Source organism: Corvus kubaryi, unplaced genomic scaffold (assembly GCF_017639235.1).
Source record: "Corvus kubaryi isolate FWS band 111438036 unplaced genomic scaffold, C.kubaryi_AGA036_p1.0 37373, whole genome shotgun sequence".
NCBI classification, from domain to species: domain Eukaryota; kingdom Metazoa; phylum Chordata; class Aves; order Passeriformes; family Corvidae; genus Corvus; species Corvus kubaryi.
The window spans coordinates 373,270-386,419 of record NW_024581121.1 but is presented as its reverse complement, the minus strand read 5'-3'; the positions used below and the strand labels follow the sequence as shown (position 1 = coordinate 386,419).

General features: G+C 68.1%; 2 protein-coding genes across 3 annotated transcripts; one reads left to right on the top strand and one right to left on the bottom strand.

The window, feature by feature from the left end:
- Nucleotides 1-380: 380 nt before the first annotated feature.
- Nucleotides 381-7,861, bottom strand: THBS3 (thrombospondin 3). Its single transcript, XM_042034609.1, has 23 exons — nt 7,726-7,861; nt 6,803-7,009; nt 6,384-6,640; nt 6,190-6,292; nt 5,944-5,970; nt 5,583-5,665; nt 5,435-5,486; nt 5,201-5,349; nt 4,919-5,059; nt 4,671-4,748; nt 4,436-4,588; nt 4,224-4,334; nt 4,010-4,117; nt 3,627-3,786; nt 3,420-3,538; nt 3,244-3,296; nt 2,893-3,086; nt 2,640-2,818; nt 2,479-2,527; nt 2,115-2,311; nt 1,864-2,036; nt 836-975; nt 381-680 (listed from the first exon to the last, which is right to left on the bottom strand). Exons 1-23 carry the CDS (start codon nt 7,802-7,804, stop codon nt 622-624), a joined length of 2,871 nt encoding a protein of 956 aa, XP_041890543.1. The 5' UTR covers nt 7,805-7,861; the 3' UTR covers nt 381-621.
- A 500-nt stretch (nt 7,862-8,361) lies between these two features.
- MTX1 (metaxin 1) lies at nt 8,362-12,138 on the top strand. 2 transcript variants are annotated; one of them, XM_042034641.1, is made up of 8 exons: nt 8,933-9,048; nt 9,137-9,206; nt 10,148-10,227; nt 10,368-10,460; nt 10,796-10,978; nt 11,140-11,216; nt 11,476-11,630; nt 11,754-12,138. In XM_042034641.1, exons 1-8 carry the CDS (start codon nt 8,968-8,970, stop codon nt 11,975-11,977), a joined length of 963 nt encoding a protein of 320 aa, XP_041890575.1. In that variant the 5' UTR covers nt 8,933-8,967; the 3' UTR covers nt 11,978-12,138. The 2 variants fall into 2 exon arrangements, with proteins under 2 accessions (XP_041890574.1, XP_041890575.1); XM_042034640.1 differs by lacking the exon at nt 9,137-9,206 and having other exon boundaries at nt 8,362-9,048.
- Nucleotides 12,139-13,150: the final 1,012 nt, after the last annotated feature.

Below are 13,150 nucleotides of genomic sequence, written 5' to 3'. Positions count from 1 at the left end.
GGCGCGGTGGGGGGGGGTGGGGGCACATTCCGCCGCGTTGCCGGGACAGCCGTCGCCGTGGCGACCGGTCCCTGCCGCCGAGCCGCGGTGAGCGCCGCGCAGTTCCCACGGAGCGGCCCGGGCGGCGGCGGCGGCGGCTCCGCTCCCTCCGGGGCGGCGGGAGGGCCGGGATGCGGTGCAGTGTTGTGCTCTCGCCCACCAATATTGCACTCGTCCCGGCCTCCCGCCGCCGCGGGCTGCGCCGGTGGGACCGGCCAGGCACTCACCCAACCCCGCGACCACCGGGAGGACGGCGCGGGACGGAGCCGAGAGCACGGGGGTGGGGGGGACCCACAGCCCTCTCGGGCCAGCGGGAACCCCCAGGGACCGGGCGCGCAGGCTAGAAAACACTCAAAACTTTATGGCCAGGCGTGGGGCAAGGACCGGAGCGCCCGGGGCAGGCGTGGGGGGAGCCCCGGCACTGCGGGGCCCCGGTACTGGCAGTGCAAAGTCCGCGGGGGGCCGGGAACGGGGCCCGGCCGGGAGGAGCGGCGGGGCCCGGTGCGCCCCCGGGTGCCGCTGGCGGCGGGGGCCCGGAGCGCCACCGGTGCCGCTGGCGGGGGAGGCCCGTGCCGGGCGCGGTCACTCGCGTCCCTCCAGTAGGAACCGGCGGAAGGGCTCGAAGTCGGCAGGGATCGTGTCTGTGGGGAGCAGCGCGGGGGGCGTCAGGAGCCCGCGGGGGAAGCAAGCCCCGCTAAAGCCCCCGGCCCAGGACTGAGCCCCGCCGCAGGGGCGAGGGAAGGGATGCTCGGCCGGCCGCCGGGCCGGTGCGGGGGTCCCGGAGGGCCCTGCTCACCGTTGCAGCGGTACTGCAGGTTGGACCAGATGATGTTCTCCTGGGAGAAGCAGAAGACCCCCAGACGGCCCCCGCGCATCGTGGTGTCAATGATCACGCCGGAGTCGGCCACCAGCTGCGGGCCCTCGTACAGACGGACCCTGCGGGGGGGAACGGGGCCCGACCGGTCAGCGGGACCTCACCGGGACCCCGCCGGGGCCAGCCCCGGGATTCCACCGGGACCCCGCCGGTATCCGACCGGGGCAAACATCGGGATCCCACTGAGATGCCATCGGGGCCAGCACCTGGACCCCACTGGAACCCCTCCACGACCGACACCGGGCCCCGAGTATCCCGACCCGGGGACGGTGGCACCGGGCTGGAGCTGGGGCATCCTGCGGGGGGCTGGGCCGGGGGTACCGGATCGGCTGGATCCCCGGGCCGGGGCCCCCCGCCGTGGCCGGGCTGAAGCCCCCCGCGCCGCCCCCGGCCCGGCCCCGCCGCCTTTGTCGGGCGCTTTGCATGTGAAAGGCGCCGGCGGGGTCGCCATGGCGACGGGACAATGGCCCCGGGGGCCCGGGGGGCGGAGGGCCCGGCGGCGGAGCTCCCCCGCCGCGGCCGCCCCGGCGGGAGCCTTAAAGGAGAAACGCGGTTGCGGCCCCACCGGGAAGAACCCCTCCCCACGGCCGACATCCCCCCACTGCGGTGGTCTCACGGGGCTGGATGCTCCCCCACGGCCGCTATCCCCACACTGGGGTGGTCCCACAGGGCTGGATCAACCCCGTGGCCGGCATCCCCTCGCTAGGGTGGTCCCAGGGGGCACAATGCCTCCTCATGGACACCATCCTACCCCTGGGGTGGTTCCGCAGGGCAGGACCCCTACTCATGGTTATCATCATCTTCACCGGGGCGGGTTCACACTAGGGTTGGTTTCTCACCAATGACCAGCATCCCCCCCCACTGGTGTGGTCCCACTGGGGCTGAACCCCATCCTGCACCGTGGTGAGTGCAGCCCCCACCCCAGCAGCCCCCGTGCCCCCCCCGCTTACCTGATGTAGCCCACCTGGGGCCTGTGTGCCAGCTGCCAGCGGTAGGATGTCTTGTCCCTCCAGCCGACGTTCCGGGGGTCCTTCCAGAGCAGGCGGACGTGGTCGGGCGTGTGGCCCGTGTGCCACAGCGCATTGCGCAGGTGCTCCCCAGGGCCCGTCGAGGACTTCACCGCCTGTGGGTGCGTGAGGGTTTCAGGGGGGACCTGAACAGGGGGGTCCTGACCCGGCCCACGGGTGGGGCCACCACCCACCTTGAGCTGCAGCCCTGGCTCGGCCACAGCACGGAAGGGGGTGGCCTGCCAGTACGTCTGCTCCGTCTGCTTCCACATCACCACGTAGAAGCTGGCACTGTCCTGGTAGCTGAAGATGAAGCCAGCGTAGTCATCATCGGTGATGGTGTTGACATGGAAGGTGCCCTCAAAGTCCACGCCGTTGAAGGCTGTGTAACCTACAGGCAGGAAACGCTGCGGGGAGCCCTCTCTCCCCACGGAACTCCCAGCCCACCCACCCTTCACCCCTCTGTGGGGCAAAGAACCGGCCCTCACTCCTCGGCACTGGGGGGTGGGAGCAGGGGGGGCTGCCCCCAGAGTCTGTGGGTGGGTGAACATATCTTACCCACAGCCAAACCCGGGTCACTGTTCATGGTCTGCACGATCTCCATGCCCTGTGGGGGACAGCTGGGTGAGGGGCACCCCAGAACCCCTGGGGACCTCCCAGTCCCCTCAACTTCCACCCTGCAGCGCAGCCCCCAGAAACACGGGGCACAGCACCCACACCTGGTTGAGGACAACCCAGTTGGGGTCAATCTGGGCGTCCCCCTCGGGGTCCAGGATGACAGTCTGGTAGGCGCGGAAGTCGGTCAGTGTCACCTCAGCGCTCTCGGGGCACACGTCCAGCTGGTCCACCACCGTGTCATTGTCGAAGTCCTCCTCACAGACATCACCCACGCCGTTCCCTGGGGACACGTGCCTAGTCAGGGCTGGGCTGAGCCCACGCAGGTCTGCCTCCCCCTGCCCACCCCGTGCTCACCATCCGAGTCTTTCTGGTTGGGATTGGGAATGAGACGGCAGTTGTCTGGGCCAGGTGCCACATAATCCGGGATGCCATCGTTGTCATCGTCATTGTCGCAGTCATCCCCCAGCCCATCGTTGTCCGAGTCCAGCTGGGAGCTGTTGGGGATCTCGGCACAGTTGTCCTTGGTGTCCTGATGCCCATCCCCATCACTGGGAGCAAGAACAAGGTCAGAGCAATGCCAAAATCAGGGATCTGGCACCACACCCCAGCTCCCTGAAGACCCCATTGTCCCTCCCTGAACCGGGAGCCCAGTTCTGCCCTCAGGGACACAATGGGGAGGTCACCCCACTGCAGTGCTCTCCACACCTGTCCTCGTTGGTGTCACAGATGTCTCCTACCAGGTCACTGTCCATATCTGTCTGGAGGAGAGCGGAGCCCTAATTCAGTGGACATCCCAGGGCGAGGAGAAGGACCCCCTGCTCCCCACTGGGCCAGACCCCACTCATCCCAGGCCCCGTGGCCCAGCCTGGCCCCAGCCATACCTGAGTGGGGTTGCTCACTTCAGGGCAACTGTCACAGGCATCCCCAACACCGTCCTCATCCCGATCAGTCTGCAGAGGGTTGGGCACCTTGGGACAGTTATCCAGCATGTTGGGTATCCCTGCAAGGATAGCACTGGGTGGATACCCTTCCCCACCCCCACGGGACAGCCCCCCTGGCACAGCCAGGTCGACCCAACAGACGCTCACCGTCCCCATCAATGTCATTATCACAAGCATCCCCCTCGCCATTGCTGTCTGTGTCCCGCTGGTCATTGTTGGGCACATTGGGGCAGTTGTCACAGGCGTCCCCAAAGGAGTCCGTGTCCGAGTTCTGTTGGTCCTTGTTGGGGAAGAGCCGGCAGTTGTCCTGCGGAGAAGAGGACAGGGATGTTGTCGCTGCGGTGGCAGGCAGACGAGAGGCCACAGTCCCACAGTGGTGAGGGCAGAAGGACGTCTCCAGCACTCTGAGACCATTCCCAAGCCACCAGCCTGCTGCTCCCCAGGAGAGGCATCTTGAGGGATTCAGAACTGAGCCAAAAGGAGAAGCCCTCCTAGAGCCACTGGCATGGCCACCCGCCCAGCACAGCCACCTCCACATTCTTGACACCATCACCATCAGCGTCGTCATCGCATTGGTCCCCAATGCCGTCGTTGTCAGCATCCTCCTGCCCAGAATTGGGCGTCAGGCGGCAGTTGTCCTGCAGGCACAGCCAGCATTAGGAATGGGGAGGAGACGAGGTCTGGAGCACAGCCCTGCTGTGGACCCTGTGCCCTGCACCCCGTGCCCCCCTTCCAGGAGCCCACCTGCTTGCAGTGCTTGTTGTTGTCAATGCAGGGCAGGGGCTCGTCTGGGTACCCATCCAGGTCTGTGTCTTGCCCACACACGTTGCCGTTGCCAGCCCAGCCCACGTTGCACTGAATAAAGACGAGATCAGGGGCTGAAAAGGGCTCTGGCAGGACCAATGGTGCCATGCTGCAGTCCCTACACCCTCCTCCTGTCCCTGTCCCCTGCTCACCACACAGGAGATCTCCCCGTTCCTCTCGAACAGGCAGAAGCCGTTAATGTCACAGGGGTTGGAGGTAGGAGTGCTGCAGGACTTGTGCGGGACGCAGCCGGATGTTTGGTTCCCCACAAAGCCCAACTTGCAGGGCCCGCACTTGTAGGAGCCCTGGGGGAGAGAGGGCAGGGGTGGGATGAGGAGAGCTGAGCGGCCTTGGGAGCCAGGGAGGCAGCGGGACAGCGCTGCTCACCAGTGTGTTGGTGCAGATGGAGTTGGGGTCGCAGCCCCCATTGTTCCCATCGTTGCATTCATCGATATCCGTGCAAACCTGTGAGCAGTGGGGGAGAAACGTTCACCTGGGACCTTTCCCCGTGGGTGGCTGTGCCCATTCCTGCCCCCAGGAAGCTGTCCTACTCCACAGGCACTGCATCCTCTGCCCTGTCCTGCACTCCGGAGATCCCACGGGGGCCTGGCCGAGTCCCGTGGCACTGCACTCACCTGCTTGCTGGCCCTGGCATAATCCACCCCCACGCCAGAGACGGTGTTGCCTCGATAGCCGCGGGGACAGGGCTCGCAGCGGAACCCAGGGGCTGTGTTGATGCACTTGGAGCCAGGGAAGCAGGGGTTGGCATGGGCACACTGCAACAACGGGAGAAAGACAGGCTTCATCCTCGGGCACAGCATCCCGCATCTCGGTGGGGTCTTGCTGAGAAGAAGCGTCCTCTGCAGGCACAGCCCTGGCACTGCCAGGGCTGCTGATCCCCCCCAGACCGTGCCCACCTCCTCGATGTCGACGCAGTGCGTGCCGTTGCCCTCCAGCCCCGGTGGGCAGGGCCCGCAGCGGTACCCGGGGTACTCGTACGTCTCCATGCAGTCCACACCGCTGAAGCAGGGATTGGGGTTGCAGCGGGACCGCTGCTCGTGGAAGCCTGAGGAGAGGAGAGGCAGGTGAGGGCTGAAACAAGGTGGCCCTTTGCCCCCCGAGGCGGGAGCAGAGCCCTTGCCAGCACTCACCGCAGACCTGGCACTCCATGATGGTGTTGCGGATCAGAGACATCTCCTTCACCTGCAAGGCAGCAGAGCACGGAGCATCAGGAGGGTGCTGGCACCGTGCTCTAGGGAAATCCAGCCCAGGGAGTGCCAGTAACCTCCCCAGTCCCACCTGGTCCCTAATGTCTTCCCGCAGCTCGCTCAGGACCCGGTTGAAGAGGGTCAGCTGCGTGACCAGTGCCTTGGTCTGCTCACCTGCCAGCAGCAGAAAGGACAAGGTCAATCCCAGGATGGACACGGCCTCCCAGGCCTGTGGGCCAGGACTGCTCTGCCCATTGGCACTGAGCTGGGAGGATGAGGCACCCAACAGCCCATCCTTCTCCCTGGTTCATGCAGGGCCCCTTTTCCTGTAGCACACCCCACACCCTCTGATCCCACATGGGGCACTGGGACAGGCTGTGGAGGCATCTCTGCCTCCGTGGAGCCCCAAATGCCTCACACCAGGGGACGAGGGAAGCAGAGCAGGGACTCACCCAGGATGGAGGCCAGCACGCTCGTCACTGCAAGGAGAGAGATGAGACATTACCAAACGCTGCTGTCACACCCCAGCAGAGTCACCTCACACAGTCACTCCTGGTCAGCACACGTGCAGCACTGGAACTCCCACCTGTGTGGGGACACCGGGCCAGGAGGGGCCAGAACATCCCTCTGTGCTGTCGCCCCCACCTCCCTGTGCCACGGCCCACACAGGTGACCCCGTAAGCCCCCCAAGCCATTACCTGCACTGTGAATGGACTCATCTCCTTGGAAAGGGCACTCGCTCAAGGCCCCCACACGGCTCATGGACCCTCCCAGGATCAGCTTCATCGACTCTACGAACCCCTGATGTGCGTGGGGAGATGCAGTCAGCATGGGGGGCTCTGCCCATCCCCCCGGGTGCAGTGGCTGAGGTCTCAATCCCCCTGGCACTCACCTGCATCCTCTGGTAGGCCTTCATCCCTGTGCGCACCTCGATGGACTCCACCTCGGCCAGGGGGATCTCAGACAGCTCAGGCAGCCCCACGCTGGAGTCCATCTGCTTGCAGTCGACGTAGAGCTCCACGCTCAGCGTGTCCCTCCGCAGCCCGCTCAGGCGCACGATGACAGAGTGGCTCTGCCCGTCCGCCAGCTGCGCGTGCTGCAGGTTGACCGAGTGCACCTTGTTGTCCTCCCGCAGGTACCGCACCAGGACTGCGGAGGAGCGGGAAGGGGCCGTCAGCTCCCCCACAGCACTGGCGGCACCCTGGCACCAGCGTGTGCCCATTGCTCTTCCCTGCAGGAACTCAGTCCCGTTTGTCTCAGAGCGCCACGGCAAGAGCAGGGCCAGTCCATCCCCACACGGAGGGCACCCACCTTTGTTGATCTTCCCCACGACAGAGACCTCCAGCCATCGGGTGTTGTCCTTCTTGGAGTAGAGGCCAAAGAGGGTCCCCCCTTGCTTGGGGGGCAGGCGGAAGGTGGAGAGCAGGTACACGTCGTTGACAGTCAGAAGCTCCATGCGGATCTTGTGGGCCACGCTGGCCATCTGCCGAGCCTCGCTCACCAGCAGCAGGTCGATGACTGCGGGAGACGAGCACCGGGGTCGCCTCTGCACCGGCAGCCGCAGCTTCGGCCGGTGACTACGGCGATGCCCGGTGCGGTCAGAGCGGGGATGGGGTGGGGGTGTCCCCGGACCGCCGGGCTCGGGGGGGATCAGGGAAGCCCCGGGGGCTCCGGGGCCGCCCCCGCGCGGTGGCGCTCCAGGACCGGCAGCGCCTCCGAGACGGACCCGCGGAGCCCCCGCACCGGCGAGACCGGCGGAGTCCCGGCCCGGAGCCCGCCCCGCTCTGGGGCTTCCTCGCATCCCGCTCCGCAGAGCCCCCCGCGGGCCAGCCCCAACGAGGGGCGGCCGGACCGGGAGATCCCGGAGGAACGGTCGGGCCCCCGGTACCGGCCCGGGGCGCTCAGTGGGGAGCGCGGACAACTCGGTCCCGCTGCCGCACGGGTGCCCGCCTGTTCCGTGCAGCCGCACCGGGCAGACCGAGAGGGGCTCCGGCGCCAGGGTCAGCCCCCGCCGCGGCACTCCCCCGCGGCCCCGAGCCAGCATCGGAACCGGCGGCCACCCCGCGCCTCGGGAATGAACGTTCCTGCGTCCCCGCTGCCCGCAGTTTCCCCGGGGCGAGCAGAGCCGCTGTCAGCGGCCGTGGGACGGGGTCTGCCGCCGCCGACCCCCGACTGTCGCCCGTCCCGCCGCCCCTTCGGGGCCGCCCCACCGCCGCCCCGAGCCCCTCCGGTACCTTGCAGCCCCGGACGCGCCGCGGCGGCGGCGCCCAGCAGGAACAGCGCCAGGAGCGCGGGGCCCCCCGGTGCCCCCATGATGCCGCCGGTGCCGCCGGTGCGGAGCGGAGCGCGGCGGGGCGGGGTGGCGCACGGGGGAGGGGCCGGCGGGGCCGGCGAGGAGGAAACAAAGAGCCGTCAATCACCGGGCGCATCCCGGGGACACCGGCGAGCCACCGGCTGCGGCCCCAGCCCCGGAGGAGGGCACCGTGCCGGCGCCGCGCACTGGGCCCGGGGCTGCGGGGACCCCCCGGCACTGCCCGCCCCGGGGCAGCCCCCGCTCACAGCGCCGGTTCACCGGGAGGTCAGGCGGGCGGGCTGGGGCCGCCCCAGCAGCGCCGGAGCATCCCGGCCCGGGAGAGCGGAACCGGCTGCGGGGCCGCTTTTACCGGGGTGCCTCACGCCGCGGAGCCCCCCGGGCCGGCAGAGCCCCGGGGCCGGTCCGTACCGCCGGGGGATGCTCGGGCCGCCGAGCCGCTCCCGCGGAGCTCCGGCCAAGGCGGGCGGGCGGCCCGCCGCGCTGCAGCCGTGTTTACAGCTGTTTCCCCCGGTGCCATAACAACGGGCCGAGCCCGGCCCCGGGGCCGCCCCAGCCCCGCGCCCCAGGTCCGGCTCCACGCCAGCGGCCCCGCGTAACGGAGGGGTACGGGCGGTGGAGGGGGGTGTTCCCGAGCCGCGCACGGGGCGTTTTTTCTCCGCCGCTGCCAGCGGGCTCCCGGCCCGGCTGCTGTCCATGGAGACGTGCGGAGGGGGGTGCGGGGCTGAGCGGTGCGGGACCGAGCAGGGTGAGCAGTGAGGAGCTGAGCCGAGCCGTGCGGGGCAGTGTGGGGCAATGCGGGGAGATGCGGGGCACAGCAGGACTGAGCAGTGTGGAGCTGAGCTGAGCTGTGCGGGGCAGTGCAGAGACATGCGGGACACAGCAGGGCTGTGCGATACGGTGCGGGACCGAACAGGGTGAGAGGTAGGGAGCTGAACTGAGCGGTGCGGGGCCATGCGGGGCACAGCGGGGCTGTGCGGGGCCAAGCAGAGTGAGCGGTGCGGGGCTCTGCGGACCGGGCCCCAAGGACCCTGCAGACACCACCATCGCCGTCCCCAGACTCTGCTCGGCTCCGCTCCATCGCGGAGTCGCCGCTCGGTGCCGCCGGTGCCGCCCCGCGGCGGGGGCGGGCGGGGCCTCCCGTCCGGTTCCGGGTCGGCGGAAGATGGCGGCGCCCATGGAGCTGTTCTGCTGGGCCGGGGGCTGGGGGCTGCCCTCGGTGGATCCCGACTGCCTGGCTGTGCTGGTGAGCGCCGGGGCCGGGCCGGGGCCGGGCCGGGGGTCCCGCGGGCAGACCCCCGCTCTATCCCTCCCTCCGTCCCTCCTTCCCGCAGACCTACGCGCGGTTCACGGGGGCGCCGCTGAAAGTGCACCGGGTCACCAGCCCCTGGAGGAGCCCCTCCGGTAAGGGCCCCGCCGAGGATACCGGCACCACCGGGACCCCCGCCCCATCGCAGCGCCGTGATCCCGTTGCCCCCACTCCGCACCACTGCGCCCTCCGCACGTTACACACCCCCCATCCCATCACAGCCTCCCGCCCCATCTCATCCCTCATGTGGCCCCCACACCACTGGACCCCCTGCCCTATTGCACCCTCTTATCCCATTGCACTCCTCTTGCCCTATGGCCTCTCGCCCCCCCCATTGCACCATCCCACCCCATCACACCGCCTGTCCCATCACTATCCTCCATCCTATTGCACCCTCTACCCCATCACACCCCCCACCCCATTGCATCCCTCATGTCCTGTGCCCCCCCACCTGCACCCCCCCACCCTCTTGTCTTATTGCACCCCCTTGTCCTGTGTCCTCCCCACCACTGCACTCCCCTGTACCCTGTCACACCCCCATCATCCCATCACAACCCCCTTGTCCTATTGCACCCTCATGCCCCATCACACCCCCATCCCATCACTATCCTCCATCCTGTTGCACCCTCATGCCCCATCACACCCCCTGCCCCATTGCACCCCCTCATCCCATTGTGACTCGTGTCCCATTGAACGCCCTCATCACAGCCCCCACCTCACTGCACCCCCCCTTTGTTCTGTGGCCCCCCACATCACTGCACCCTTTTTCCCCGTTGCTCCCCCTATCCCATCACCTCCCCACTGCACCCCCCTCATCCCGGCACATTCCCCATTTCCCATCACAGAGTTTCTATGCCCTCCCCTGCACCACTCTGTCCCCCACCTCAGCTCACACCCCTGTCACTGCCTGCGCCTCTGCCTCGTGCCCCTCATCCAGGCATGGGGGTCCATCCCCCATTCCAGCCCCCTGCGCCCCTCACCCTCTCAGGGTGCCCCCGGGCACAGCGACTGCAGCCCCCACTCCCCCTGCCCGCAGGGCACCTGCCCGCGCTGAGGACACGGGACGAGGGCACCATCTCCAAAGCACAGCATATCATAACACACCTCAGGAAACAGGTACAGGCTGGGTTTGGGGCACCCCCTGCCCCGGGCTGGGGGGTACTGGAGCCCCTCAGGGAGGAGGGGACTCTGTTGTGTCACCCACGGGTGGGATTTGTTGCGTCCCGTGGGATCCAACCGTGGCGTTTGCTGCGCAGAAGTACAACGCTGACTACGACCTGTCGGCCACGCAGAGCGCGGACGCACTGGCCTTCGTGTCCCTGCTGGAGGAGAAGCTGCTGCCAGTACTGGTGAGGCTCGGGGGGGCTGCAGGGAAGGGGGGCTTGCCGAGGATGGGCTCTGCTCCCTGGAGCTGTGCTGGTGGGCTCGGGTGTGTGCCCACCTGCCAGCAGAGCCAGCGAGCGCTGCCAGCAGCAACATCCCGGGAGCCTGGCATGGCAAAGATCAGGGCACGGGGGTGGCAGCAGTGGGTTGTGCAGCCCGGGCTGGGGTCTGCCCTTCACCCCAATGCTCCTGCAGCCCCTTGTGGTCTCCAGGGTGGCTGTGCCAGGCAGGGGCTCTGGTGTGCCAGCAGCTCTGGCTGCAGCCCCGCCATGGCCGGGCTGTGGGTTGTTCTCCACCACAGATCCACACCTTCTGGGTGGACGCAAAGAACTACGTGGAGCACACGCGGAAGTGGTACGCGGAAACCATCCCCTTCCCCCTCAACTTCTTCCTGCCCAACACCATGCACAAGCGGCAGCTGGAGCGGCTGCAGCTGTTGTGGGGGGATGACTACATGGAGGATGAGGAGAAGCTGGAGAAGGAGGTGAGGAGGGATGAGGTCTGGGCACAGTGGGTCCTCGGCGGTGTCCAGGGGAATCCATGTGAGGCCAAAATCCCAAACTGGGGTCTGGGGTTCCCTCTCCTCCTCCCCTGAGCACTGTGGCTGTACTTGGCAGGTGACAATCCTCTGTCCTTCTCCTGCAGCTCTATCGGGAAGCTCGGGAATGCCTGACACTCCTCTCCCAGCGCCTCGGCTCCCAGAAGTTTTTCTTTGGAGACTCGTAGGTGGCCAGAGGGGGAGAGGGGAAGGGGCCTGAGAGCCCCCTGCACCCCAGCAGGGCTGAACCCCCGTGGTCTGCAGGGGAGCTGCAGCCCCTCTGCATTGCTCTGGGGGTGGAACAGGCTTGCAGGGGACAGGGCACCCTCCCAAGGAGCAGGAGCCACGTGCCGTCCCCTGGAGTGCTGGGGCTGGGGGTGGCTGGTGGGTCTGGGTGGCTTTGGGTGGGGACAGTGGCCCAGGCACGGCTCTCTGTGCCCCAGGCCGGCCTCCCTCGACGCCTTGGTCTTCAGCCGCCTGGCGCCGCTCCTGAAGGCGAAGCTGCCCAACGGGAAACTGCAGCAGCACCTGAAGTCCCTGCAGAACCTGTGCAACTACTGCACCTCCATCCTCAGCCTCTACTTCCCCTGGGACGGAGGTGAGAGCCGTCCCCCACCTCACCCTGCGGGCTTGGGGTGACCTGTCCCCCCAGGTACGTCCCCAGCTGGCGCCCGGTCTCAGGGTGACCCTTCCCACCCACATCCCTGCTCTGCCTCTCCAGGTGACCCCCTGACTGGTGCCCCTCGGTCTGCGGGCACAGATGGCAGTGAAGCAGAGGAGGACCCCCACAAATGGCGCAACCAGCTGCTGTCGGTGCTGGTGGGGCTGGCAGCCATGCTGGGCTACGCCTTCCTGAGCGGCATCGTCTCCATCCAGCGCGGCAGCGTGGGGCCAGCCAGCCGGCAGCCCATCACCCTGGAGGAGGAAGAGGAGGAGGAGGAGTGAGGACGAGCTGTGTGACTGTTCCTCCCCAGCCCCTGGAACTGACTGTTTTTACACTGGGAGCCTGGCAGCATCGCTCCCCGCTCTGTGTCCCACCAGGAAGCACAGCCCCCTCCGTGGGAGCATCCCTGCCATGCCAATAAACCTCCCTCTCTCCACCTGCACCCTCTCATACTCCCAGCGTGCTTGAGGCCCTTCCCAGTTTCCCCAGTTGCCCAGGCTGGAGTGTTGCAGCAGGCACCAGTGTGTCCTGCCTGCGGCTCTGCCCCTCACTCCAGCCCTGGGTCTTGCTGAGGACTGGGCAGAGGAGGGAACCTAAAAGCATCTGTGGCATCTCAGCAGTGTCCCCTGTCCCTTCTCCAACAGCTGTGGGGCTGAGCCCCACATCTCTCTTGCATCGTTCCACTGTGGCATCCCTCCGGGCAGCGCAGGCAGCAGTTCTGTGGGGCTGGCACCTCCCCTCCACGCTGCTGCCAGCCCGGCTGCCCCGAGAGTGGCGGCACAGCCAGCACACAAAACCGGAGCCAAGGGCAGCCGGGGCTGCTCGTCAGGACACGTCCCCAGCCCAGGAACACTCCCCGCTGCCAGCGGGACGCCCGGAGCCCCGCTCCAGCAGCCGGGATCCCTCCAGCACTGACATCTGTTTGCATTCCACCGCGCCTGCCAGCGCCGGGGAGCTCCCGCAGCTGGCACAGCTGGGAGCGCATCGCGTGGGCTGCGAGCGGGGTCGGGGGTGGCCACCTGGGCTCCTTCTGCCCCCGCGGTCCCCTGGGCCACCCGGCGCGGGGCTGGTGCCGGTGTTGGCCGCGCTGCCGTTCCCGCTGGCCGCTGCCGGTTTACGAGTGCGCGGATGGAAAGGCGGCGTGGGGCCAGGCCGGCACACAGCCCTCGCTTGTTTGGCCGCCGGCTGCCGCCGCCACCGGCATCCCAGCCCTGCTGCTGCGGTGGCCGAATGTCCCCAGGCTGAGCTCCTGGACACGCGCCCCACGTGCCCCCCACCCGGGCGCAATGGCCGGGGGCTCCCACACTGCGCCGGAGCAGAGCCGTGGTGCTGGGCCAGCTGCAGAGCCTCCTCCATACTGGCCCAGTTCAAGGGGCCCCAGTGGGAGGGAGATGACTCAGTGCAGCCCCCCCCCCACCCCAGTCTCCCCCACTCCAGTATATAACACCACCGCG

Coding starts and splice junctions, on each gene's coding strand:
- MTX1 (XM_042034640.1), top strand. CDS start 8,757: ATGCGGGGCACAGCGGGGCTGTGCGGGGCCAAGCAGAGTGAGCGGTGC. Junction 10,979..11,139: donor AGGAGAAGCTGGAGAAGGAG/GTGAGGAGGGAT, acceptor CTTCTCCTGCAG/CTCTATCGGGAAGCTCGGGA. Junction 11,631..11,753: donor CTACTTCCCCTGGGACGGAG/GTGAGAGCCGTC, acceptor CTGCCTCTCCAG/GTGACCCCCTGACTGGTGCC.
- THBS3 (XM_042034609.1), bottom strand. CDS start 7,804: ATGGGGGCACCGGGGGGCCCCGCGCTCCTGGCGCTGTTCCTGCTGGGC. Junction 5,971..6,189: donor TGAGTCCATTCACAGTGCAG/GTAATGGCTTGG, acceptor CTCTCCTTGCAG/TGACGAGCGTGCTGGCCTCC. Junction 5,666..5,943: donor CGTGCTGGCCTCCATCCTGG/GTGAGTCCCTGC, acceptor TGCTGCTGGCAG/GTGAGCAGACCAAGGCACTG.